Below are 26,616 nucleotides of genomic sequence, written 5' to 3' on the forward strand. Positions count from 1 at the left end.
CGTGCGAGGGGAGTCGGAGGAAGGAGCGTCCTGGGCTTAGTTCCTGATCTTATGTCATCCGTCCCAATGCCCTTCTTGTCCGCTTAGTGCCGCCTGCCATATGCACGAACAAAATTAGAGCTGGGCTCAAGCACTGACATCTGTGTCTCGGCTGAGAACTGATCTGCCTTTTTACAGCACGACGTTCAACAGTGGATGTCTGTCTCTTAATGCGGGACCCACAGCCCGGCGGGTCTGCCCGTGCGTCAGGCAGGCACGCAGGCAGCGCTGCCTGCATTTGGGTTTATCCCAAACGGTTACACTGGTAACCCCTGCATGGGCGGCTGTGCCTGTCCTGGCCTCGGGGGCTGTGGGGCAGGGCCAGGGCCGTCTGCCTTGGCCGTCTTCTCCCCCTTTCCCCATCCCCTTGAATTATGGAGCTGTTATCTTGGTGTCAGTGCGGGAGATCAAACCAGCTGCCAGATGGTGCGGTAACACCGGCCCCAGGAGATGGTGCAGAGCAGAGAGGTGGAGGAGGACACGGTGAGCTGCAGTTTAGCTGCTCACATTAGGGTGTGATGGAGAAAGAGCCAAGAGGGATTTTTTTTCAGTCTGACCCAGGTGTGCATGTTAGTGTGCAAATAAAATTTCCGTGTGCTGTGCCACGTTGCCCGTTGTGCTCTGCTGGCGCACGTGTGCGATGGGACGGGGAGGCTGGAGCGAAGCGGGTGAGGGCGATTCTTTAGGCGCTGGTACGGCTCACTGCAGTCCTGCTCCAGCCTCTGCCCGTGTCCCCGTGGCGGGGAGTGCTGAGGCTGGAGGTGGAGATCCCTCCCCACCTATCCGTAGGGGGCTGTCACGCTCCAGCTTAGCGAATATCTCTCTTCTGGGGGGTTCGGGCATGGCAGCGAGCTGGGGGCGATTGCTAAACATGGAGTGAGATGCAGGAGAGCCAGAGGCGAGTGCTGGGGTGCACTTCATCTCACCGCCGACTCCCTCAGCCCCCGCGGGCTTCGGTGACATGGACCCAGTGCTGCTGGGGCTGGTCCACAGCTGTCCCTCCGCGGCCTCAAGCTGATTCACGATGCTGATGCCCGGTGTGTCAGGATGCGGCTGTGCCTGCGGGCCTGTGCAGCCAAGCTCCGGGATGGAGCATTTTGAGGAACACAGGACAAAGTCCCAGGGAGAGCTGCCCTCGCTGGAGGGCATCCAGCCACGGGACCACCTGCAAGAGCAGCCTGAGCTTGACCTTCTCCCGTCTGCAAGGCCCTTCTCCTTGGGACAGTGTTTGCATCTGGCGGAGGGAGCGTTCAAGGCACAGCGGGTTGCCCTGGTGCTCCTGCAAGCAAAGCAGAGCTCTCTAACCAGCAGCCCTCCGCCCCGGCTGTGCGGGTCTGACTCACGTGGGAGACGCATGGACGCTGCGGAGATGTTCCCAGACCAACCTTCAGCTGCAGGGACAGGGCACGAGACAGCCTGGAAATGGTTCCTTCCTGCAGAAAATCAGTGTGCGCTCAGACCTCAGGATGCTGTCGCGCTGGATGCGCAGGGCGAGGGAGCAGCAAGCGAAATCTTTCTTTGCCGGCTCCTTGGTGATTGCCTCTCTCGCTGTCAGCACCTTTCTCTGATCCTTACCTTCAACAGGAATAAACACCTCAAAGGCAAACCCAATTGCTCTGTAGTCGTGTGTTTTGTTTGCTTGTTCCTTCTGTTCGTTCCAGAACTTGCTCTGCCTCGATATTTCACTGGTGAGTGGGGTTGCTGGCGCGCAGCGGGGTGCAATGCTAGCGCTGGGGCTGCCTCCCCTTGCTTGGGCTGTCTCGCACGCACCCCTGCCTCCTCCCTGCGCGGCCCACGCGAGCCCGCGCCTCAGCCGGCCACTTCTCTCTCCCCTGCAGGAGCGGCTGCAAGGTGAAGCAGTACGAGACACAGTCCCTGGTCCTGGACGTTTGCGCTCAGGTACGTGGGATCCGACCCCAGGAACTGCTGGTGAGGTGCAGGATGCTGGGACAGCCCGGACGGTGGCGTGGGGAGAGCTGGGCTGGCTGAGCTTCGGGCTGGCGTGTGCCTGCAGCAACACCTGAGCAAAGGGCCGGTTCCCTGGAAGCAGCAGCTCCCGGCGGCGGGGAGAACATCTTCTCCGTGGGCGGTTTGCGGTGGGATGGGAGGGAGGAGGGCTGTGCTTGGTGCTCACCCCCAGGCTGAGCCGGTGCCTTAGCGGGGGTGTCCTGGCTGGGAAACGCTCCCTGTTTTCCACGTGGTTTGTTAGGGACCACGCGCGTGCAGTATCTGAGCCCTGTCCCCAGTGTGGGCCGGAGCAAAGCACCGAGCTCTGCGGTCGGGTTAATGGATTTTGCTTTTTAATCGCTTCTGTCCCCAGCACCATGTGTTTCCTTCTGCCAAAACCTGCCAAGGAGCTGGTGGGGAGCAGCTTGTCGGAGGATGCTAAGCCTCCCGTGCTTTCCACGGGCTGTCCAGGCAGCCTGGTTGCCTGATCCCCATGGATTAGCTCAGCCCTGCTTAACTGCATGCCTTGATCCTGCAGGATGAAGGAGCGCTGATCTCCGAAATCCCAGATATTGCAAATCGGGATGGGCATGCCACTGATGAGGAGAAGCTGGCCTCCACCACCTCCGCACAGAAACCGGCCAGCCTGGAGAAGAAGAGTGAGCCAGAAGATGACCTGGAGTACTTTGAGTGCTCGAACGTTCCCGTGCCGGCGGCGAAGCACGGTACGGAGGCAGGTAAGGAGTATCCCCGCTGCCTCTGGCTCTGGAGATGCGCCGTGCGTGCACCCAGGCAATCGCTGCAGCCTCTGGCAGTGAATTGGTGCCGCTGAGGCAATGCGGCTTCATCACAGTTTATTTACACTGCCAGGGCTAAAGGCTGCCGCAAGTTATAACAAAACCTCTCATTGCTTATCTGCACTATTTCCCTCCTGAAACCAGTGTTCAGTGGCGAGCTGGGACGAGGGCTGAGCTGGGACGAGGGCTGAGCTGGGATGCTCCCGATGCACGTGCCCTGCCTCCCGGGTTGCAGGGTGCTCTGCTCAAAACCTGGGCCAGGAGCAGAGCTGCTGGGGCTCAGTGTCCCGGCACAAGGGCTGAGATCTCCACGTCGCTACAGAAGACCTCTGCTAATGCTCTTGGTGGCATTTTGCTGTCAGTCTCCTATGTAATTAGCCTCTCTGAGCAATCCATTAAAAAATAATTAAAAGCCAGGCAACATGGCATTTAATCAGTAGCAAAGTTGCAGGTGCAAGCAGGAGAAATCACCTCACGGAAGGTTTGCGGCTCTCCCCTGTGCATTAATCATTTCTCCTGAATGCTGTGCAGAGCTGCAGGCTCGAGAGAGAGGAAAACAGTCCTTTGTCTCTACAGGGAGGAAAAATGTGATGGTCAGCAGAGAGGCTGGGAGGTTTTACTCACTGCTGCTCGTCTCAGAGGGCCAGGCAGGGGTGCGCGGGCTCGGTGCTGGCTGCGGGGATGGTGCTGTGAGCTGTGGCAAGCAGCCGCTGACCAGGGCGCAGGGAGAAACGGGGGGAAACACGAGGAAATCTGCAGTCACAAGCGTTACGTTGCCTCCTTCCTTTCCTAGCTGGGCTCTAGCAATACTTCTTTTCTCTGCCCAGTTAACATGTGAGTAGCCAGTCATGTCTGCAGTTGTTTGAGTGAGGTTCATAAATTATCTCCCAGGCTATGTGAGATGGCAGGGTGTCCCGCGTGCTGCAGGCGGGAGGAGACGGCTTTTATCTTCTCTCCGCTGCTGTTAAGAATAGCAGGGGCCGTGTGGCCGCTCCTTTGGAGGGCGTTGGGACCAGTTGGCGTGGGCTGAGGCTTGTGCTATTCGGAGTGGCCCGAGCAGCTGGGCTTCATCCCAGGGATGCATCCTGCCCATGCCGGCCAGCAAAGTGCAAAATGACCCGTGCAGCTTCATTCCTCCTCCTCGGCCCCCTGCGGTCCCAGGGAATGGCTGGTGTGGGTGGCAGCTGTGGGGACACAGGCACAGGGCTGAACTGCCACCAGAGGGGAGTGTTGGTTTCCGGGGAGTGCAGGAGGAGAGGCTGGCAGGGATGCAGGGTGCATCCTCCCTGCAGGGGCAGGAGCTGGGGCAGGGATGCAGGGTGCATCCTCCCTGCAGGGGCAGGAGCCGGGGCAGGGATGCAGGGTGCATCCTCCCTGCAGGGGCAGGAGCCGGGGCAGGGATGCAGGGTGCATCCTCCCTGCAGGGGCAGGAGCTGGGGCAGGGATGCAGGGTGCATCCTCCTTGCAGGGGCAGGAGCCGGGGCAGGGATGCAGGGTGCATCCTCCCTGCGAGGGCAGGAGCTGAGGGCAAAGAAGCCTTTTGGGAGGGGAAGCTCAAGGGACATAGAGACTCTGGGGTACCCCTCTGCATCCCAGCAAATCTGCATGTGCCACCAGGATTTTGTTTCCAGGTAGCTAAAAGGTTGTGTTTCCTTGTCTTTAGGCTTTGAAAAGGAGATCTCCAAGCAGATGGAAAAGGATGAGCCTGGCATCTTCCCCGTGAGTGCCTCTTGCTTCCTCCTCCCTCGCCTGCAGGGAGGCTCCGGGCGGCTGCGCGGGCGCTGGCGTGGGGCTCAGCAGGGCGGCGGGGCTGCGGGAGGGCTGATCTCCTGCATCCCAGACGCTGCCTGGGGGAAGCTGCAGCAAACGTTGCTGCTAATCACAGAAATGCTACCAAAAGGAGTTTCTTTGGGAGCTCAAATTCTTGAAAAGCCCACGCAGGGACTTGATAAAAATAGCGGTGATTTCCCGGCAGGCCAGGAGGAGCCTGGCAGAGGACGGCTCCCTCCCGGGTGGGCGCTGCTGCTCGTGGGTGGGAGGGAGAGATGCCGGGGATGGAGCAGGGCTGGTGGGGAGCCAGGGCTGCAGCCGTGGGAGGGCAACGAGAGCAAACGCTGCATTTGGAAGTGGCTGAATGACAGTGAAAGGGCAGAGGAGATCACGGGGAAGGGACGAGCCGCAGGATGGGCTGTCTCTCACGTGGCGGAGTCCAGGGCTGGCCCTGATGGCCGGTTGGTGCCTGTGCCTTCTACAGCGGGTCCTCAAACGCTGCTTTCAGGAAGGCGGCTGACAGCAGAGACGGGGATTAATGAAAACAGCCCTGGCTCTGCAGCCACCAGTGACCCTGGCACCCCGGCAGCGGCACATCTGCACAGGGGCACCCCTGATGTGCCGCGGGGAGCCATCGGAGTGGCCCCGAGACCCCTCCGCTGCAGGGGGGACCCCGTGCCAGCTTAGCCGCCCCTGGCCAAAGCTGCTCGGAGTGACAAGCAGATGACAATGAGATTAGCAACATCAGCAAAATTAGCTTCTCTGAGACAGATTTAACTCTGCTAAGCCCCACAAGGACATTAGGCAAAGTGAACCTTTTGTTTGGTGCTGGGGAGAGCGTGGGCAGACTCTGCTCCTGCAGACGAGCCGGGGTCATCCCAAAGCCCCAGCGTGGGAGGATTTGCCGTGGGGCCGGCAGTGGGCAGAGGTGCTTGCAGGTGTTCAGGTGCGCGCCTGCTTCTGGGAGATGCTGGGGGAGGCTGCTGCCAAAACCACACGGGGTTGAACCTCCCCAGTCTTAGGCTGCCTGGATGTAAACCTGCTCCCGGGGGTGGCTCCTTGCCACCGGCCGTCGCTTGCCCACTGCTACGGGCAGCAGAGCTGTGAGAGCCTGTGAAGGGCTCGGTCGTGCTTGAAGCTGGGCAGCAGTCAAAGCGCAGGGGAGGAGGCGGGGAGAGAAGTGCTTTAGTGCTCTGGTTTCCAAAACACGGCAAAAGCAGCCTGCTTCCTCCAAAGCACTTCTCTATTTATGGCCTGGCAGCTGGTTCCCAAGGAGATGGCTGCGCGGGGCTGTCACTTCAGCTGGGATGATAAAAGGAGGAACAGGCGGTGGTGTAAGCCTCGGTTTGAAGGAATGCTTTTCTGGAGGCCTTTCAGACTGCAGGACCCCCCCGAGGTGGGGCCGACGTCCAGGCAGGACTCGGCGCCTGGGTCACGGGGCTGAGCTCTCCCCCCCCCAGTTTGGGCCCTTTGGCTGCAGCACTGGTGAAAAGGAGCTGGGCTCTGGGGGAGAAAGCAGTGAGCAATGGGGGTACCACCACCTCGTCCCTTGGAGAAGCACCCGTAATGGAAAGGGGAGGGTGCCAGGAGCCCTGCGCGAGCGTCTCCGATTTCGGAGCTCTCCCAGCCAGCTGGGGCAGTGTGGGATGAGTGGGGCTGTCCCTCGGGAAGGAGAGCGGGAGCAGCCTCAGAGCTGGGCCAGCCAGACCCTGCTCTGCAGGGAGGTGAAGGCTGTTCTCCCCCACCAGCTCCCTTCTGCATTCAGGGCGATCAGCACGACCCAGCAAATGTCCCTGCAGCTGCTGGCAGCACTTTGGGTGCATCGGCTGCAGTGACATCTCCCCCTGACCCGGAGGTGATGGAGACAGGCAACCCAGACCCTGGCAGACCCCCCCATGCGTGGCTCACGGTCAGCAAAGATCCTCCAGGCTGGAGACAGATAGTTTGAAATCAGCCATGGGGAAAGTGAAGGGGTGTCGGGCGTGAGCTGCTCAGAGCTGGGTCTCCTCCGTCCAAAATGGGCCCCTGCTCTGTCTCCCCTTTGGGATGCCAAGCCCCAGGGCAACCTGTGGGTGTCCTACAGCGTCAGCCCCAGCTCCCAGTAAGGGACTGGGCAGAAAGTGCACTAAAATCCCCGTATGGGCTCTGCCGGGTGTCTCTGATACCATGCTCTGAGCTGTCAGTGTGTGCAGGTAGGGAGGTTTGGTGCCTGAATAGAGGCTGATAAAATGGGGGAGAGCACCCCAAACAGGAGAGGCAGGGTGGAAAGAAAACCCACGCAGCGTCCCAGCTGGGAAATTCCCCCCAGGGCAATCCCGGGCTGTGCTCCATGGACAAGTCTCCCGCAGCCGTCACCAGCGTGAGCAGGAGCGAGAGTCCCCTGGACGGCATCTGCCTCAGTGAATCCGAGAAGACGGCCGTGCTCACGCTCATCAGAGAGGAGGTAACGAGCGGGGACCCTGTCCTCCTGGGGCGTACCCCAGCGTGACAGCCACCCCGGGGCTGCCCCTCGCCGGACCCCATCCTGGCTGGCGCTGCGGGGGGGAGCGGGGGCAGCTCTGGTCCCCAGCGTGTCGCAGGCCTGGGGCAGCAAGGGAAACCACCCCGAGCACGTCCCGAGCGTCCTGTGTCTGCTGCAACCTAGATAATCACAAAGGAGATCGAAGCAAACGAGTGGAAGAAGAAATACGAAGAGAGCCGCCAGGAAGTCTTAGAGATGAGGTAAAAGCTGTAGAGATGAGGTAAAAGCCGTAGAGATGAGGTAAAAGCCCTCTCCTCGCACCTTCGCCTGCCCGCTGCCCTGCACGGTGCGGCGCTGTGTGCGTTCCCCGTTGGGAGGTGGGTTGGCGGGGCTGTAATGGGATGACACGGCTCATCATCATCAGGGTGGGATATGTTAGGGGATGTGTACTCTTTGTGCTTGTGCTGTGCTGAGCCTGCTGGTTTCTTTGTCGCAGGAATAAAATCCCATTAGCTGCGCCGGCCCGAGCGGCCGCGGCTGGAGGGAGGTCTTAGCGTAGGGGAGCGATGGTGGGAGTTGCAGCATCAACAGTTGGGGCTCTGCAGACAGGCTGCTGCTTGGGCCGCCTTTGTGGCGTGGGGAAGGGATGATCCTGGGGCAGTTTGCTGGCAGCAGAGCTGTAGGTGTGTGTCTGCAAAAAACTGCTGCTTCTTACCTGGTTTTTTTTCTCCCTTCCAGGAAAATAGTGGCTGAGTATGAGAAGACCATTGCGCAGATGATAGGTAAGGTGCCGTCGCCTGGCCGGGCCCGCGGGGCAGGGAGCTGGCTGCCGCAGCCGTCCCCCCCGAGTCACCGTGTCCCTGCTGTTTATTCTCCATCACAGAGGATGAGCAGAGGACAAACATGACGTCTCAGAAGAACCTGCAGCAGCTCACGATGGAAAAAGACCAGGCTCTGGCAGACCTAAACTCAGTGGAGAGGTCCCTGTCGGATCTCTTCAGGAGATATGAAAACCTGAAGGGCGTCCTAGAAGGCTTTAAGAAGGTCCTTACCTTGGTTTCCTCTTTCTCCCTGCAGCCCCGGTCCCTGGGCGCAGAGCTCCCGTGCAGCATTGCCCCCACCTTGCCCCGTGCTGCAGCACCGTGGCTCTCCCGTCCCATGCAGCGCTGCTTCAATGCCCCGGCCCTTGCGCGGGGGACCGCTCGCTTGCTTTCCTCTGCTCGCTTTCTGATAAACGAGCCAAGAGTCTTTCACATGCCAGGGGAAGCCGTTGCGGGGAGCCTGCTTCTCCGGCTCTTCTCCGCGCTCCTCCCCGGCGCTCTCCGGCAGAGCATCGCGCCCTGGGCAGAGCTGGTGCCAGGGCAGCGTGCCCCGGGAAAGCCTGTCTCCATCTACACGCTGTTTTTTCCATGCTGCTGAGCTGGATAAGGGGCTCCAGCATAAGAGAGAAGCTGATTCTATTTAAAGCCTTTTAATTTTACACTCAGAACAGGATATATCATCCCATCAGAGCAACATCTCTGTGCTCAGTCCCAATGCAGATGATATATTTTTTTTTTCCAGAACGAAGAAGCTCTGAAGAAGTGTGCTCAAGATTATTTAACCCGGGTCAAGCAAGAAGAGCAGCGGTATCAGGCCCTGAAAGTCCACGCAGAAGAAAAATTAGACAAGTAAGGTGATGGACGAGACTGCTGGGCGTGCTGAGGAGCTTTCTCGGTGCTTAAAGACCTTGTAGGGCAGTGTCTCCATTTGGCTTCCCTGAGGTTGGAAGGCAGGAGCTTATTGATGTGAAAAGCTGCCTTTTACAACCTCAGGCTCAAGTGACTTAAAATGGCTGTAAGTAAGCCAGCACAAATCCCTGAACGGCTTCTCTGATCTCTGCTTAGTTTTTTTTAATGGAGAAACTGAGGTTCGCAGTCTATTTACAGTCGCTTAACAAGTTCCCACGTTTCAGAGGGCTCATGTTTGCGGTGTGTGAAGGGGTGGCACAGCTACCCAGGCTCAGCTGATGAGCAATAGCTCACCAACACACCGTAGCCCCGAGGGCGGTGGGTGAGGAACTGGTTTAGCTTTGCTCTGAGAAAGGAGAGTTTCCATACAGGAGTTTGGAGGAGCTGAATTAATCCCCTTTCATGCAGGTTTTCCATATGGGAAAACCACGTCTGATTCATCCAGGCAAGCAGGAGCCAGGCTCTGCTGATGCCGCACGGTCTAACGTTGTGCCGCGGTGCTCCTGCCTGCACCCAAAGATGTGACCGCCGTCCCCTTCTCTCCAAACCCCGCTGCAGAGCCAACGAGGAGATCGCCCAGGTGCGCACGAAGGCCAAAGCCGAGAGCGCGGCGCTGCACGCCGGGCTGCGCAAGGAGCAGATGAAGGTGGAGTCCCTGGAGAGAGCGCTCCAGCAGAAGGTAACGCACCCACCCTGGGAGCTGCGCTGGCTCTGCTCTGGATTTCCAGGGTACCGTTTTGCTGCCCTGAACATCCTGTGTACAACCGTGTCCTCTCGCAAGGAAGGAGACGCAAGCTCTGCCAGGCTGCAGGCAGTGACGTGGCTGCCGGTTCAGGGCTGGCATGGGTTTGGCTGTCTTGCAGCATGGGCAGAGCTTGCTCATGTGTGCCCGCTAGCCGCCGCGTGGGCTGCAGCTGGGCAGCTGTGGGTCTCTGCGCAGCACCAGGATCTGTTGGGGATGAGGAGGGGTGAGCCCAGGGGTCCCTGCGGTACCTGCATGCTGCGTGGAGGAGCTTTCGCAGGGGCAGGTGTAGGAGCTGGCTCAGTGGCAGATGGGCCCGAGCGTTATCCCCCATCTGTGCCGCCGCGGGGGTCCTCAAGGTCTGCTTTTCTTCCAGAACCAGGAGATTGAGGAGCTGACCAAGATCTGTGACGAGCTGATAGCGAAGCTGGGAAAGACAGACTGAGTCTCACCGCCCCTTGTCCAGCACTCTGCACTTGGCCGCTTTTCTCGTAACGTCAAGCACCTTGCCTTATTACCCAGGACCCCCCCCAGCAGAGAAGCACACGCGTCCAGCTGCCTGCTCCGCTTGGCTGCTGGACCCCGCGGCCCCCCGTGCAGAGCCGGTCCCCACACTGTCCCTGTTTCTGTTTCCCAAGGGCTCTGGGGCTGGGTTCCCCGGGACCAGGCTGGGCGCGCGTGTCCCTCCTGGGGTCAGCAGCAAGCGGCCGCCACGCCGTCTGTCTGCACGGATGCCCCCTCTCAGCTGGGAGGTGACACCCCGGGCTCTGTCCCCCTTGGCCGGGGTGGGTCTAGCCGTGCCCTTACGCGCTCTGTCACTTACTGTCCTCGTGTGCTCCGTTGCACAGGTCCTGCGCCAGGACGTGGGTGATGCCAGGGTTGGAGCTGCTGGCCCTTGCACTGGGGAAGGGGACCTGGCACGTGGGTGCGTGGGTGCATGGGTGGGGAGGCAGCCAAGGGGCTCAGGGACCCCAGGCACCCGCCGCAGCTGGTTTGGAGCCACTGGCGTGGATCCCCTGGCTGAAGCAGCCTCCCAGTAGATCGATCGGTTTTGGGAGAGGCACTGGTATTCGAGGAGCTGGTCCTGGTCTCTGGTACATGGGTGATACACAGCACAGCACGTCCTTGTCCCTGGCCATGCCAGCCTCGGAGGAAGGAAGCTGACGTCTCTGCATTTGTGCACTTTATTAGCATTTATGAGCACTCGGGCTCTCTGCTGACTTCTTCCAGTCAGGCACAGTCCTGCTACACGTCTCGTTCCCCCAGGAGCATGGATACGGCCACTTAACCAGTTGTAACTTAAGTTCTGTCAAAGGAGAGCCCGGCCAAGGGGAGCGCAGGAGGCTTCTGCGGGCAAGAGGTGTTTGAGAAACGGGGGAGATGTTGGTCCTGGAGAGCTGGGACTTATCCGTCCGTCCTCCCCGTGGCCGCGCTGCCCACAGCCCTGGCATCTCCTGAGGCCTGTTAACGTGGGGTTTCTAGTCTGCTTTAAAATGCACAAAGCCAGGCCCCTTGCTGTTGGCTCCCCATGCCGTAGCGAGTTAGTTCCCCACTTTGGATGTTGCAGTAGGAGGGAAGCAAACCCTGAACTACTTTGTGATTCTGCTGACTTAAGGCTCTTTTCCCCAGCCAGTACAGAAAGGCAAGGAGGAGTGCAGTACTGCCCTGGGCCTTGTGCTGCTGTCAAAAATGCCCTTACAGCACTGAATATTAAAAGAACCAAACAAAAGCCAGCCTTTACAGGCAAAGGCAGACCCAGACAGCAGTAAAATACACTTTGAAATCTGTCTGGATGCAGCCCAAAACCTGACTTTCCATGCAGGCAGGCTGCCTGCTCTATTTCAGAGGTGTTTACTTTTCTGGACACGCCATGCTCCAGCAGAATTGCTGAGGTTGCTTTTGCCCTGTGCTGGGAACCAGGGGGCTCTGGAGTGATACGATGCTTTTAAATCCCTGTGTAGATCCCGTGCATCCCTCCTGGTAACGCCGTTGCACGAGCCAGCCTTGCCCGGTGAGTTTTGCTGCCGCGCACGCTGCGCAGCGGCGCGTTTTCCTGGCTGCGCTGCCCCGGGCGCGGCGCTCGGCGTCCGCGAGCGGTAACTGGTGCCGTGGGCCGGGGCGTGCCGTGGGCCGGGGCACGCCGTGGGCGCTGCCCCCCGGGGTCAGTGCAGAACCGGCCCGTCCTGCGGAAGGCAGATGGATGGAATCGGGCAATAGCTGTAGTGATGGAGGATTCTCTACTATCGCCTTGAACCTCGAAGTTGTAAAGCGTCATATAAGGGAAATACGTGCTGTTCGGGCTGCTTCCTACCCAGCCTATCTATGACTTTCGTAAACCTTTTTGCTGCTACCTTTTTGTAAAAGAATCGAGCTGTTTTCCTTCTATTTTCTAATTCCCTGTGTTGAGCATGCAGTGCAAACATCTGTTTAAATGAGAGCCATACACCTGATATATATTTTATTAGTTATATTATGTATAGAGAGGATTTATTATACACTTAAGCAGACAAAGATGCCAGCAGCCTGCCCTGGCACGCAGAGTCCAGGCCTGTTCACTGTGCTCCCAGTTAGACCAGTGAACGGGCTGGTAGCTGTGCAGTGGGAAGCCGATGGCTGATACCGCTCGGAGCTGTGCAGCTGCGTGCTGAATATTCACCCCTTTGCACAGCTGACAGAAAGGAAAAAACCTTTTTTTTTTTTTCCCCTTTTTTTTTCTTTTGCCCTCCCCACGCGTCCCTCTCGTGGGCTGGTAGAAAAGCCTCTGTCAGATGATCTACAAGGACTATTTCTGTTCGGGGAGTCAAAACGCCGGCCCCAGCCCACCGGAGCATGGCTCCCCTTCCCTCCATTTCATCAGCGTTTTGGGTTTTGCAGACTAGCACCCCTCTCCTCCTCTGCTTATACGTGTCCCGCTCCAGAACAGCTTTCCTGCCTGGATGCGAGTGACCCTTTCCAGGCTGCGGTGCGCTGGGCTTCGGCAGGGCGCTGGTGACAGCAGGGAGTGACCCCTGGAAGGTGCTGCACCTTTGGACCTTGTTAGGGTCTGTGCAGTTAAATTAAAACCCTTGAGACCCCGGGATTTCTTAGGGAGCTGGGTTTTTCTCTTTGCAACCGTTCAGAAATCGAAGGGAGCAGGTCACCAGAGCGGCATTGCACAAGCTGTTGGTGCTCGTAAAAAGTCAGTTTGGGGCTAGTTGCTGGTTTGGCATACAGGTTCGCCGTCGCGCTTGTAGCGGTGCCCGAGGTCCCGGCACGAGGCTGATGGAGCCGAAGCGCGGGGGGGCAGGTCCCAGGTCGGCACCGCAGGTCCCGGGCAGCCCTCAGCCCTGTGCTCTGCACCGGGGGCCACGCTGCCCGGTGCTGGCTGTACAGGAGGTATAAATGCCCCAGTTCATCGGTGTGAATGTTTACTTCCCGCTTTGCCCGAAGGGATGAAATTCGGTTTCTGTGTTTGCTGCGGCCAGTGGGGATGATAAACCATGCCTGGGCCAGGGGTCAGCTCCGAGGAGCACAGCAGCCGGCGCGGGGCGTCGGGCTCGCTGGGAGCCTGACCTGAGTGTGTTTGAGCTCGGTCTCTCTTCAGGGGTGGTGGTCTGGCCCCAGAGGCGGCAGATAATCGCAGCAGCTTGGATTTCACCGCTCTCAGCACTGACCCAGAATCCCAGCCCGCGTACGGCACGGTCAACGCTGCAGTCTTCCCTCTTGGGCAAAGAGGGGCTGCCTGGAAGGCCCGGCTGGCTGCGGAGAGCGGCTCCCACCGCGATAACCCGCCCTGGCAGCATCCTCCCCGCCGCTGCTCCCTGCCGTCTCCCGGTCCCACTTCGGCCGCCTCTCTCACCCCAGTGCTGTCGCGTTCCTGTGCCTGTCAGCATGCACTTCCAGTCTGGGCAAAGAAGATTCCTAAGGAATGATTGATTAACTATAATATGGTTATAGTTACATATATATAAATATATATATAATGGTTATAGTTTATATATAATAGAAGGCGTGTGTTTGTAACTGTAAATGGGCAGGACTGTTGCATCTCGCGTGGTGCTACGGCGTGCGGAGCCGGCAGCAGTGCTGCGGCCGGGGCTGGCTCGGCCCCGGAGCTCCCGCTCGGCGAGGCCGGAGCGGCGCGACGCCGGCGCTGGCTAACCGACGGCGTGGGGGCAGAGCGGGAGCCGGCGGCAGGAGGGGTGCACAGCGGCTCCCTCGCCCAGCTTTTAAAGACGAGGGCGTTCAAACGCCGCCCCGCTCTTCCAGCCGAGATATGTAACCAGGGAGACCCTGCAGATAGCCGTGCATCGGGATCACAGCCTGGTTGTGTTTGTCGTCTTTTTTTCTTGCCGTAGAGTTTAAATATCCCTTTCTGGCAGTGGCGGGTGCCTGCCCGTAAGCCACTAGTGTTGCTGTTTGCAAGTGTGCATTTGCCAGCAGATCTCTGTCTACAGTGAAGTGCCAACGAGTAACCACCCCGACTGCGGATCGCTTCCACCCGTCCCTCCAGAGGCAGGAACTTTCTCTGCATTGACTACTACCGATCGCTTTGTACCATGTATGTAACTGCCGTCACCATCAATTTTATATGTACCATAATTTCCCTTTTATATGTCAGGTAAATATTTGTAAGAGTTATACTCACACAAATGAGATTATTATAATGATTACTAATATATTTTTTTCCATATTTCATTGCCTGAATAAAAATTGTCTTTACCACTCTTGAAAGCTTTCTTGGTGTTGGTACGGTCGGTGGAGGGTTTTTGGAGAAGTTGGCTTTATCTTCCACAAAGGGCCGTGTTCTGCCATGGTTTTATTAATGTGGTTGATAATGCAGTTGGTTTCAAATAAGCATGTTTATCATCTGTTCCTGAAATCTGTGTTCATAAACTACGAAGTTCAGACCTGAGACAGCTTTGATGCCCCGTCGACACTTACCACGCCGCAGTGCCGCAGCCGGCGGGTTCCACGGGACCGCGGTGCAGCCACGGGCGAGCTCGGCCAGGAGGAAGAGCCGAGGGCAGCGGGGAGACGTTGGGCAGCGGGGCTTGGCTTAATCCCCGCGCTGACCCCGATACCTTTCGTGGCCTTGGGTAAATCCCTCTGTAAGGATGGAGACGGCCATGCCCGCTGAGGGCTGGGGAGTAGGCGAGCGCAGGGATGGCTCCGCTGGGCTCCCAGCCCCGTACGGGTTTTCAGTCGTTCTCTTGCACTTCTCTTTTGGGTGGGTTGGAAACTTTGGAGGCTTTTCCCCAACTCAGCTGCTGCGAACAGCAAGAAAGGAGTTATTCTCTGGATGGAGCAGATGGACTTGGACAAGAAAGCCAACCAAGGTAACGTGTCCGGAGATGGAGAGCGTTCCCAAAGCAGGCACCGGTGGGACACGGAGCAGAGCCCAGCCTGATGAGCGTGGGGAGGTCTGGCTACCTCCACCGGCACTGGGCCGGTGCTCTGCCCTGCTCCCATGCCCTGGACCAGCCCATGCCCTTGGGGAGCCGCGTCCTGTCCTCTCCTGCTAAGATGGCATTAGCCAGGGGCTGCAGTAAGTGTGTTATCCCCAGCCCGGTGATCCAATCACCCAAGTAGATTAGCTGTAAGACCTTAAGACAAAACAGAGGCTACACGCCCTGTGCTGCACACTGCTGAAAATGTCCACCCTGAAGACCCTGCTGGCCCTGGCCATCATCACATCCCTGGCTGGACAAAGTAAGTGTCCCGTAGCTCAAGGCAGCGCTAGGCGGGGTAAATCGCTGTAGCTGCTCTTCTGCTTGCTGGCTGCCCCGTCCCTGCCGCCTGCCCGCAGGCTCGCGTGAGCCTGCTGTGCCCTGCCCTACGCTGCTCCCATCCCTGCAGAAAAACGGCCTTTTGGGGGCGTCGGGGGTGGCTTTCTCCTCCTAGGAGCACCCAGAGGAGCACCCGGCCCCTCGCCCTCTCCTCTGCCGCTTGCACAAAGCACAGGCGTGCGGTGCCCAGCAGAGACCACGGAGCCTCCCGGTCTCCATCTGTGATGGAGCCCACGAGGTACCTGAGCCAAAGAAATGCAGCTTCTCATCGCTAGAGCGGTGTTTCCCAGCTAAAACTTGGTTCCTCAACGGCAGAGTCACAAAAAGCCGTCTTAAAAGGCGGGAAGGCGGTCGTGCTGCTCAGAGCAACGCCATGAAGCGTGGCCAGGTCGGGATGGTTTCAGGATCTTTGCAGCAGGAGAAGCTGAAGCACAATGGTGTTTTTAGCTACGGGTAAACGAAAGGTTGTAACGTGCTGCAAAGACCCACAAAGCAGAAGCGCGAGATAAGCAATCCCACTGTGGAAGCTGGGGTCTGCGTGGGTTAATGGCAGCCGTTTACTGGCATTTGGCCCCATGAAATCCCAGTTTCCCCCAAACATGGGTTTTCTCCTTTCCCAGGAGATGAAGGTGGGAGCTGTGGCCTCCTGCAAGATCCACCCTGCTGCCCAGGAGCTGGGCCCCGCTTGCCACGAGAGGGCTCTGCTCAGCCAGCAAAGCAGATACAAATTTTAGTCCCGACATCAGTGGTAATTTAACCATCACCATCAAAATCAAGTATTCATAAGTTCAGGCGGGAGCAAGATCTTCACGTTTGCGTTTTTTTGGGGGAGGGTTGTGCTTCGTCTGCAGCTATTTAAAACAGCGCTGTTATTTAAAGTCTCTTACTGTCATAAAATGATAATAACACTTTCACTTTTGCTCAGCTGGTTCCTAAACTGAGCTGGGACCTCTGGCAGTTGTGCATTTTCCCCTCCTGAAGGGTCAAACAGCTCTCATCCCTATTATCAGCTCTGACGCGCAGAGTGCCGGCGCAGGCGAGGGGCTGGTTATTATCTGACATGCCTGTGGCCTCCTTTGAGGACAATTTGGAGACGATTCGTCCTTCCCGACACGCACGCGCCTGCCCGGCACTTTGCTGCCTGTCACTGCACTGCGTCCCGCGGGCAGCGCCCTCGGGGTGCGCTTTCTGTGCAACACGTTGCACGGGGGAGCTGCCGTAGTTTAAAGCCACACAAATGCACAAAATCTGCTGCCATGGTTTAGCTGAATCCTCCCTTCCCCCCAAAAATGCTCATTAAAATGGAATTTGGCACAAGAAGACAAAGATTTAGGGTTTGGGTTTTTTTTAATATTATTTCTACCTATTTTTACTGTAAAGGAAATTACAGGAATCTCGGTTGCAGAAAGTTTTTGCAGAGCAAGGACTCGGAAGAGCTAGCCTGCCCGCTTTAGCTCTCATCATTTTGAGTCACTCTTGGAAGAGTTTCGCACGCGTTGTGCGGACAGGAGGGACCCCCACCCCAAAGCCCGCTGCGTGCCGTGGCCTTGCCGGTTCCTGGCCGACAGAGCTGCCCAGCAATGACCGGTGCTAACCCTGGCCCGTGACTCCCTGCCCTGTGCTGGGGGTCACCAGTGGCCGTGGAGACCCACGGACTGCAAACAGCACTCAGAGCTCCGGGACGGCGCATCGCCGCCACTCTCACTCCTCCTCCTCCCCATCTTCGCGCAGGTCAAGCGCTGAAATGCCACAAATGCGTTGCATCCAACGAGAACGACTGCAACAAGCAGGGCTCCCACAGCTGCCCCCAGTACGCCGACGCCTGCTCCACAATCACTGCGCCCAGTAAGTCCCTTGGCTGGGGGGACTGGGGGTGCCGGGGGGGACTGGAGGGGCTGGGGGAGGACCAGAGGGGCAGGGGGGGACCAGAGGCCAAGGAGAAGGGGAGGACCGGGGGGGGCAGACCAGGAGCTGGCTGCCCCCTGTCCCCATGAAGCAGGAATGAGCCACCTGTTCTTTTCCAAGTTTTTAGTCCTTGGAAACAGGCTTTTGGTCTGAGACAACTCACAGCCCTTTCCTGGCATGAGGAAAGTCCTTCTTTGTGGCGTGCTGCTCCCATCCTCCAGAAATGCTTCACCACCCTCGGTGCAACCATGCGGCTGCAGGGCAGCAGCATGGCCAGCGGGATGGACAGAGATGCTTCCCAAAACCAACCTCCTCTCCCGCCTCGGGTTCACTCCATAGCCTGGGCTATACGTATTTTCACATGTGGCTATAAACACATGGCCACTATTTCACAGTGGGGCTGTGCAATGTGCTCCCCGGTGACTTGGAGCAGTGTGACTGTGGGGACATCCCTTGGCCACCGGACTGCTGCTCGGCTCTCTTGGCAGTCCCATAGGCAGGACGGAGACCCTTTTATTCCACATCTGCAACGCAATGGGACATGACTCTGCTTTCCCCCTTTCCTCCCCCAGCTTAGCAGGGGAGGAGTGAAGCCCCAGTGCCCGGGACTGCCTAACCGCCGCGTGCCTTTCCTTGCAGACAGCGTCATTAAGTCTTGCTCCTACAAATCCTTCTGCGATCAGGCACGGCGCGGCGGCTCCGGCGGGGCCACCCTGCAATGCTGCTTCAGCGACGACTGCAACGGGCCGACGCGGGGCTCCAGGAACGGCGGGGGGGCCACGCCGCTGCACCTCCCCAGCCTGCTGGCCGCCACGCTGGCGGGGAAGCTGTTGCTGAGCTGGCTGTGAGCGTCCCGGGTGAGGGGCGGCCGGCCCGGCGTAGCTGCTTGCTGCAATAGCCTAGGGACACGCGCAGGTTGGTGGCCGAAGGGTTTGCTTCTCTGCTTAAAGCGCGGGAGAGGCCGAGCCACCATCAGTCAAATAAACGCTGCAGTTGAAAGCCGTGTTCCCAGCCACTGCTTCTCATTTACGGGAAAACCATAACCTCTGGAGAACAGCCCGAACCAAAACGATTTGGCCTCCTGGTGCTCCCTACGGGAATGGGAGCTCATCCGAGCGCAGCCGCCCTGGGAGGCTGGGGCAGAGCCCCCCGTCCCAGCACGCTGCCCCAACAGAGATGCTTTGGGGCTGCTTTGTGCTAACTTGAGATTCCCAGCTGTGGGCAGTGGTTTCTTGCCTCTTGCGGCTGGAAAGATAAGGGCCTGGATGGACTATAAAATATATTTGGTGTGAAATATTGGCCGAGCCTGTTCGGTGCAGCTCCTTGAGCTGCTCGGCGGGAGGAAGCCGTCCATCGGGACCCCCTCGCCTCCGCAGGGAGCCCCAGCCACGCTGCACGGTGGGGTGGGCTTGTCCCCAGACGAGCAGCGCTGCGTGTCTGCAGTCACAGAGAGACCGAACTTTCAGGTGACTAATTCATCCCCTGGCTGTCACCGCCACTGCCGGGAGATCTTGCTTCTCCTCTTTCCAGCAGGCTTTCCCTTTGAACCCCTAATGACGGGGTGTGTCCCGCAGGTGCCCGTTGTTACTACCTGCTAAAGTGGGATTTTATATAGGAGTCCTCCTGCAGCTCGGAGACCCCCTGGGACTGGTCTAACGCAGGCACAGGGGCTTGGCCGAGGAGATTTTGCAGCCTAAGGAGAAGGAAAGCAGAGCCTGGTTGAGGTAAGGAGGAGATGAAACGTGTGGGGTGGCTGGGGAGGAGGCAGGAGATGGGGGAGGCCGGCTGAGCTCCCCCGTGGGAAGCTCAGTTGTGCGCTGGGATAAGAACAAAGCTCCCAAGACTTGCGGAGAGTGGACGGTATCCTGGTGGCACTGTGGGACCCAGGGCCAGGCAGCAGGCAAGCAAACTGCTTTCCCGGTTATTTTCAATATATGATGCTTACGAATGTGAAAGCGTCCGCACCGAGCCGAGCAAACGGCAGCACTCTGCTGGCTGCGGTGGCCGGTAGCACCTGGGGGAAAGGCGTCCGAGGAGCGATCGGCCGGGCGTGGGGAGGCTCCTCTGCCCCCGCGCCGCTCAGCATTCGCTGGCCAGCAGCAATTTGGGGCTGTCCTGAGCACGGGGGCTCCTCGGGGCGGCAAGGTCCTGGGTGAATCCTGCCAGTCCCGTGGTTTGCAGGGGGGAGCGTTGATGTGGGGCTTGCTCTGGGGCGGCTGGTGATCACACAGCTTAAAGCTCTGCTAGAAAGACCCCCCCAGGAGGGCTCGCTGCTGCTTGCTTTTGTAAGGGAGAAGGGTAAAAGCGAGTGAATGAGGGGGAAAGAACGGGGAATGATGAAGGGAGGAGAGAGAAGGATGGCTGGGAGCGTGGAGAGTGGGAATTTGACTGCAAGAAATGTAATGCAGGGCAAGCCAGCAAACTGCTGACTGAAAGCCCAGCCGCTGCTCCTCCAGCAAAGCAATCTGCTGGGAGTTTCCCTTAGTCATAATGCAAGAAAAAAGGGAACAGGTACTGAAACCGAAAAGAGCAAGTTCAAACAGAAGAAAAGAAATAATTTAGCATGCTCAGATCCAGCCGTGGAACTCCCTGCTGCAGGATGCTACTGAAACAGAGACCTCGGTGACCGCTGGAGGATAAGAGGGTCAGAAGTCCTGGAGAACATGGATATCAGGTCTTGGGAAGGCTAACACCAACCAAGAGGGATGCTTGGCTGCTGCCACTAGAGGGGAGACGTCTGGAAAGCAGATTATTCTGTCTGCTGTGGGCCCTGCTCCTTCCTCATGGTACACGAAGGACATGGGGGACCCTGGGTGCTGGTGGGACCTCCACAGGCCCTGGGGCAGAGATGTACCCTGCCCTGGGAATCCCCTCATGCCCCTATGTCTGCTCATGGGGTGTCTCTGTGAGTTCAAGGGGCTGCTCGCACCCCCGGATAGGCTACAGCAGCAAAATATATTGGAAAAAAATATAGGAGGAGAACCGAAAGGCTCGCCAAATAAAGGAAGAGCAGCAGTGTGACTACCTGCCATGTGACTGTGCCCATAGAAAACAGAGCTGCTTCAGATCCAGGCTCTGGTGCAAGTCACAAGGTCTGCAAGAGATGCCCCGGTATAAAAATACTCTATGGAACAGTTTAGTCTTTGCAAAGCGGGCAGGGATGGGGGCAGGGTAGGGGGGGGGAAAGACAGCGGCTGGCAGGACAAGGCTAGAGAGCTCCAGCGAGAAACGCTGGGAGGCAGGCGGTGCAGCGGGACGGAGCGGACACGCGCGGGACGGACAAGGGTTGCGGGTGGGTATGGGTGCATCTTGCCTCTGCTGCGCCATGCCCGCATCTCGGTGTGCGTGCGGTAACGCCTGAGCCTGTTTAAGCGTTAAATGCAGGTTTAGGTGGGCAAGTGCTGCAGCAGGCTGGTGGGTATCCACCGCCGAGACTTCCAGAGCTTGCCTGGGCATGGCCCTGTCCTCGCCCGGTGGAGCCGCCAGCCCTGCTTTGAGGCAGGAAGGTTGCTTTTCCAACCTCCTTGTTTTCTCTTTGTTTGGTGTGGGTTTTGGTGTGGTTTTTTTTTTTTTTATTCTAAGTATAATCCTGTTGCTGTGGCCTGCATTTCCATAACTGGTGGTTTTTCGTGCTTCAGGTTTTGGTTCCCTCACAGCACCTTCAAAAGCTCTACAGGGAGTGCTTGGCACTGTCAGGCTCCGGCTCCATCCGTGTTTGCAGCTGGGCGAGGGTGGGCTTTAGGGCCTGTGGCCGCCTGTGTGCGTGGGGAGATGGGCAGTGCGAGGAATAACGCCCCGGCTGCAGTGAGGGATGATCCTTCCCTTGAAAGGTACACGAGGGGCAATGCCAAAACCCTGCTCTGTCCTGCACAGCAAAATGGGCATCCAAGCTAGAGTCACCCTGTGTACACCCGCTCGCAATTATGCACGGTCCTGCTGGGGCTCCCCGGAGTGTTGGCAGGAGGAGATGCGGAGGGAGGTCATCCCTTCTTTGCTCCTGATGTAATTATTAAATGATGTGTTTTGGGCTGCAGCTTCTGGCAGGGCTAGGCTGGACTGTGCCCCAACGGGGAAACGGAGCGGGGAGGGAAGCCGCTCCTCGGATGCGTGGCCGCAGTCGGCTGGCTGCAGCGAGGGGAGCAGCCGCCAGTGCGAAGCTGGACGATGCATTTTTTTAATGGCGCTGAATGCTGTGCTTTCAGTGAGGATAGACGGGGTGAACAGCCCTGTCAGGATCCAACAGGAAATTTCTGGGGGAAAAAAAAAAAACAACCCAACAAAACCTCTTGCGCAAAATGCTGGGAAAGCACCGCTTGCACGGCGCCTGTGAGAGCAGGGCTCCCTGTGCACCCTCGGTGGTGCCGGCAGCACCAGGATCGGTTTCGCCCACGCGGGGAGAAAGTGCTTCGGGGCCAGATGCAGCTCCAGAGAGAAAGCAGGGACTTTCCGAGGGTGCAGCCGCGGGGATCCTACGGTGCCTTGGGTGCCATGGGGTGGCGGGGGGGGAGCGAGTGTTTCCTACTCCCCAAATCCACCCTGAGCTTTGGCAGCAGCTTTCCCAAGCGCTGCTGCCGCAGGACCTGTGACCCAAACTGGGCAGCTCATCTCCATTCAAGGCCACGCTCCAACACGTGCGTAAGAGCCTGGCGAGAGCGGGCCCTCGGCTGCCGTGCCCCGGCGCGCCATCTCTGCGACGGGCTGGAGGCTGCTCTCTGCTGTGGCAGACTGTGGTTTCGGCTGCTCCGGGGCGGTGACACGGGCCCAGAGCAGAGTCACACAGAAATGAACACACATGGTTTCAGTAACAGCGTTCAGGCAATCTTCTGCAACATGGAAGGGGGGGGGGGGGGGAGTGGGGGGGAAAACTTTGTTCTAAAAATGACCCGGGCCGTAGGAAATGCTCAGGATTGAGGCAATATATTTACTTAGCAACACTTCGTACAGCAAGCGCTGAACAGTGTGTAATTGCTCTGAGGGGGGGAAAAAGGATCTTCAAAGGCATGGGACTGGATCCTCAAAACCAGAGTCTTGCCTTAACATGAAAAAAGGGAAGACCCCCCAATACGCCAGTAGCGAGGGGCACGGAGCTGGAGGCTGGGGTCATTTGCAGTGCCTGGGAACGGGCAAAGCTGGTGACCGTCTCTAGACGGGGACTCTGCAGAGCTGATCCCCAAGGGGGGTGGGAGCACCACCGACTTTCGGTGGCTAAATCGGCCCGAGCCATGTAGGGACCTTCCGGATGCGGGTGACGGGCTCAGCCGATTGACTAACAAATGACTGACTGATGCAACCCTGAGGTTCTCTGGGTGACCAGGCAGCGCCTGCAAGCCCGGTACATGAATGATCGCCCTTGGCTTTAAAACGAGGAGCAGCTTCCCTCCGGGCACCGTGCGGGAGGTTCAGGGAGGTGGCAAGGACCCTGAGACCATCACAAAGGGGAAGAGTGACTTGCGCTGCTTTCGGTGGTCCGCACGCTCAAAACATCGGTTATTAACTCCAGGCTTTATTTTTGCAGCTTTCTCAGGTGAGGAGGAACCACAGGGCTGTACGAGCCCAGGTGCTGGAGCACATGAATAACTGCTTACAGATTTCACTGCTGGCCCGCTGCGAGGGCGCCCGCAGTGTTTCGGGGAGCGGTGCGCCGTGGTTTGACGCCCGACGTAACCGCTGCGTTACACGGCAGGGTTTACGCCTCCCACCCTGCGAGCGTGGGGTGCCAACCCCACCGGCTGCTTGTTCTTTCCCAGCAGCGCCGCTGTCGGTGCCGCGGTGTTTTTGTAGGGTCGGGACCGGAGCTCGCCCTCTCCGGCCTCCGTCCCTGCCTGCCTGCAGCGCCGGCTCCGAGCTCTGCGAGCCTGCGTGTGCACAGCCAGAGATCCGGGTGCGCCCTCGGGCTGGTGTGAAAACGTGCTCGGGGAGGGAAAACTCACAGGCGTAGCTGGGTTGACAGGACCTGGAACTGAACTATGAACAAAAACGGTGATGATGGCCCAAGTCGGATGCAGAAGCTGGGACAATTCACCCTCCGAGATGCACGCCGCTCTCACCTGCTCGCTTCTATTTGCTCAGATGCCGCTGTATTTGCTATTACGTGCCATAATAAGGCCGTGGGAGCAGGGAAAGGTTTTGCAAAGCAGTAGCGATGCCCCACATGCTTCGGAAGCCCTGGGACTTTGAGTTTGCGTCGGGCTAACTGTAGAGGAGGACCACTGAAGCGTGCCTACCCTCAGAAACTTCTCTTGCGTGAGAATCCCCTCTCTATTTTGAGCATCTCGGCTAGCAGCGCAGGCGCTGCTTGCCAGGCTGCGGTCGTGGCTCTTGCCCCAGGCGGGGTCTCGGTCAGGGTCATGGGTCTCGGGGGACGCAGTTTCATGTGGCGGGGATGCAGCCGTCCCCACGGTCCCCCGTGGGCCAAGGGGCAGCTCATGAGATGGGCCGGGGAAACTCTTTGCTGAAGCATCCCGGTGACGGAGCAGGAGCTGTTGGGAGGATGGGGATTTACTGAGCGGTCTTCTGTCGAGTCTGGGGGGGCTTTTGCCAGGAAGGACCCGAGCCCGGGGCTGGGCGGGGGGGGCTCGGAGGCGGGGGTGCGAGGCTCAGGGTGGGGACCGGGGTGGGACACCCCCCCCTACCCCCCCTCCCCCCCGCTGGCGGCCGGCCGGTGCCGCTGCAGGTGCTCGGGGTGGGGGACACGCAGCCCCCCCCGGGCCACCCACCGCCCCCCGGGCCACCCGGCCCGCACTCACATCCGGGGCCGGCTTTGCTAATGGGAGACGTAATTAACCCGGAAAAAAGCGACGGCGGAGCCAGGGGCACACCCCCTCCGCCGCCCGGCCCTCCTCCTCCTCCTCCTCCTCCTCCTCCCTCCTCCTCCTCCCGCCGCCGCCGCCGCTCGGCGTGCGCCCCGCAGCCCCAGCCCCAGCCCGCTCCGCCGGCCATGCGCGGGGGGCGCAGCCCAGGGACGCCGCGGGGTGAGTGCCGGGGCCCACGCGTGTCCGCGGAGCCGCCGTCCCGCCCGTGGGCTGCGCTCCCCTTCGGGCGTTTCTTCGAGGAGCCCGCGGGGCGGGCTGGGGGGCCCCTCGCTGCTCCGTCCCCCTCCTCCCTCCGACCCACCCCGTGGGATGACCCACCCGCGAAGGGGCTTCGGCGGGGTCGGGGCGGCCGGGGGCGTCGGGTCCCCCCTGTCCCCGGCGCTGGGAGGCGGCTGTGCCTGCGGGCAGCCGGCGGCCCGGCCCCGAGGGGGAGCAGCCTTGGTGGGACCGGTCCCTGGGTCCAGGGATGCGGCAGAAACTCCTGGCTCAGCGGCTGGAAGCATCCGTGGGAGTGGGTGGGAAGAGGCCTCCCCGCCGCGGTGCGAGTGCCTTCTGCACGTTATTGCTTGCGGGGACGGAGGGAGCTGGAGGTGGTGAGGGCCGCTCCTGCCGGGATGGCCTGGGGTTTTGGGAACGGGGTCCCTGTGGGAGATTTGGGGGTGCTGCACGCTTTCATCCCTGGGTCTGTGGGGTTGGTAGCAAACGTGCGGGGACGGTTTGGGATCCGCAGCTCTTCGGAGTGCGTTCCCCTGACTGTTTTTCTGTGGTGAGATGAAGAAATGGATCCTGGCTGCTCCCAGCCTGCCTTTCAACAGGTTAATTACTTCGTTAAGGCAAATGTCTGGAATTAGCAGGAGTTAGTTGCTGGGCTCTGCCTACACCATCTGTCTCGTGTGTCAGCCGCCGGATAGACGTCGGCAGGGCAAACTCTGGAAACTCCTTTGCAAGGCCAGGTAAAAGGAAGTACTGCTGCAACCGCTGCGGCAACCGCTGCTGCTCACAGCCGTCGCCCCGCGCGGCCGGGGCTGTCCGGGAGCTGCACCGGGGCAGCGGGCGTCGCAGCTTGGAGCCCTCGTGCAATGAGGGTGGTGACCCCGCGCCGCAAACGGCACCAGGGCGGCTGGGACAGACAGGCGTGAGAGAGGAGGAGGAGGATGCTGTGACTGCCTGCAGGTGCAACGGGCCGTGCTGTGGAGCGAGGTGCTGAGGAGATGCCTCCGGCCAGCGCTGCTGCGATGCTCTGAATGCCAGGTCTCCCGTTGCCTCGGCTTTTTCCGCTGTGGCTTTCCGTGGTCGTGCTCCCGTGGCTGTAGCGGCGCAGCAAGTGCCAGGAGCAGGACAGAGCAGGGCACGGGCAGCCGTGACGGCGCAGGGAAGCGCTGGCGTCCTGGGGGTGCTTCCCGGAAAGTCTGGCTGTGTGGCTGCACACGAGGCCTTTGAGCCAGCAGTGACCGCAGAGAGGGGCTTGGGTGCCGTTTGGACGCTGCCCTGCACCTTCCGCCTCCTCCTGGGAAGCGCTTACCTGTGTCTCGGGAGGCAGGCGAGAGGGCATTTTTGCTGTAAATCTTCTCTAGCCTAATTCCTCTTGTCATCTCATTAACTGAGCCAGAAAAGGGTGGTTGTTCTTGGTGGGATATTGAGACTGATATTATGGTGGGATATTATGGCATAAATTCCTAAAAGGGATCGTGAGGGCCTGATGCGGCGCGATGCTTGGGAAGTTCAGGTCGTCGCTGGATGGCAGATCAGCCTCCACGAACGGGGTGCGGGCATCGGCTGTAAATCGCAGCTGCCCATGCCCAGTGCCAGGGTGATGTCCGTCGTGTTTCCACGAAGGTTGTCCTCTGAAGCTGAAGTGCCTCCTCACTGCGAGGCCTTCAGGGACTTATCCGGACTTTTAAATGGTGCCGGTTTTCCGTGAGGTCCTTCTCACCTTCAGTCCCTCTTATCCTCACCCTCAGATTTCATCTTCTGTCCTTCCTACAGCAAACACAAGTTTGGGTCTCGCATAAAAAAATATTTAGACTTTGAGTTTACGAAGTGCTGTATAAATAGTAAACGTTAGTGCAAACTGAGCCCTCCCGGAGTTCCTGAGCAGGGGGACCAAATACCCACGCGCTGGGGGTGCTACTTTTATCCTTTTCCTATGGAAAAGCGCAATTCTCAGTGGCTGCAAGGAGAGAGACGGTTTGCGTCCCGCAGGCAGTGGGGTGTGAGGGGACGGGGAGCCTGGCTGGCTGCGGGGAGCCCGGTCCGGAGGGCAGAGACGGGAGCAGTTGCGGTCTCCTTTGTCCAAAGGTTTTTTTTTGCATATCCAAGTGCAATCCGAGGGCAGCTCGCACAGAAGAGTTGAGCTGGTTTGTGGGCTTTCAGCCGAGCCCAAATTAACTAAGGATGGCAGGGTGGGAACGTAGGGAGTCCCAGGAGGTGTCCCGAGGGGCTGGGGGCTCGTCCCGGCGCTGCCTGCGGCACACCTCGGCTTTCTCATCCCTCTCATAAGCAGAAATCTCTGGACTTTTGTTAGCAGCAGGAGGAAGAGGTAATTTATGAGGCCTGGTCTGAACGTGTCGGTATGGTTGAAGGCACTGGGGAATCTGCTTTCTGTGTGCTTCCCCCCGCCCACAAAAATAACCCCACAAAAAAGC

The 26,616-nt window shown here is 59.1% G+C and overlaps 2 protein-coding genes across 9 annotated transcripts in view; both read left to right on the forward strand.

The window, feature by feature from the left end:
• TACC1 (transforming acidic coiled-coil containing protein 1) overlaps nucleotides 1-14,199 on the forward strand; it is a 34,632-nt gene extending 20,433 nt beyond the window's left edge. For all 4 annotated transcript variants that reach the window (XM_087762948.1, XM_087762945.1, XM_087762947.1 and 1 more), the window contains 10 exons: nucleotides 1,878-1,938; nucleotides 2,525-2,723; nucleotides 4,447-4,502; nucleotides 6,862-6,996; nucleotides 7,198-7,274; nucleotides 7,753-7,796; nucleotides 7,898-8,058; nucleotides 8,578-8,684; nucleotides 9,303-9,423; nucleotides 9,863-14,199. In XM_087762948.1, the coding sequence (XP_087619074.1) occupies nucleotides 1,878-1,938; nucleotides 2,525-2,723; nucleotides 4,447-4,502; nucleotides 6,862-6,996; nucleotides 7,198-7,274; nucleotides 7,753-7,796; nucleotides 7,898-8,058; nucleotides 8,578-8,684; nucleotides 9,303-9,423; nucleotides 9,863-9,931 (1,030 nt within the window). In that variant the 3' untranslated portion in view covers nucleotides 9,932-14,199. The remainder of the gene's footprint in view (nucleotides 1-1,877; nucleotides 1,939-2,524; nucleotides 2,724-4,446; nucleotides 4,503-6,861; nucleotides 6,997-7,197; nucleotides 7,275-7,752; nucleotides 7,797-7,897; nucleotides 8,059-8,577; nucleotides 8,685-9,302; nucleotides 9,424-9,862) is intronic.
• A 4,610-nt stretch (nucleotides 14,200-18,809) lies between these two features.
• Nucleotides 18,810-26,616, forward strand: part of PLEKHA2 (pleckstrin homology domain containing A2) — a 28,386-nt gene continuing 20,579 nt past the window's right edge. For 2 of the 5 annotated variants that reach the window (XM_087763054.1, XM_087763059.1), the window contains exon 1: nucleotides 24,023-24,130. The gene's annotated coding sequence lies outside the window, so the exon portion shown is untranslated. Of the gene's footprint in view, nucleotides 18,884-20,406; nucleotides 20,452-24,022; nucleotides 24,131-24,986; nucleotides 25,223-26,616 lie in introns of those variants that run through there. The other 3 variants (XM_087763055.1, XM_087763056.1, XM_087763057.1) reach the window with 3 other exon arrangements.

This window comes from Nipponia nippon, unplaced genomic scaffold, assembly GCF_047370975.1.
Source record: "Nipponia nippon isolate SJK-2023a ecotype South Korea unplaced genomic scaffold, ASM4737097v1 scaffold_27, whole genome shotgun sequence".
NCBI lineage: Eukaryota > Metazoa > Chordata > Aves > Pelecaniformes > Threskiornithidae > Nipponia > Nipponia nippon.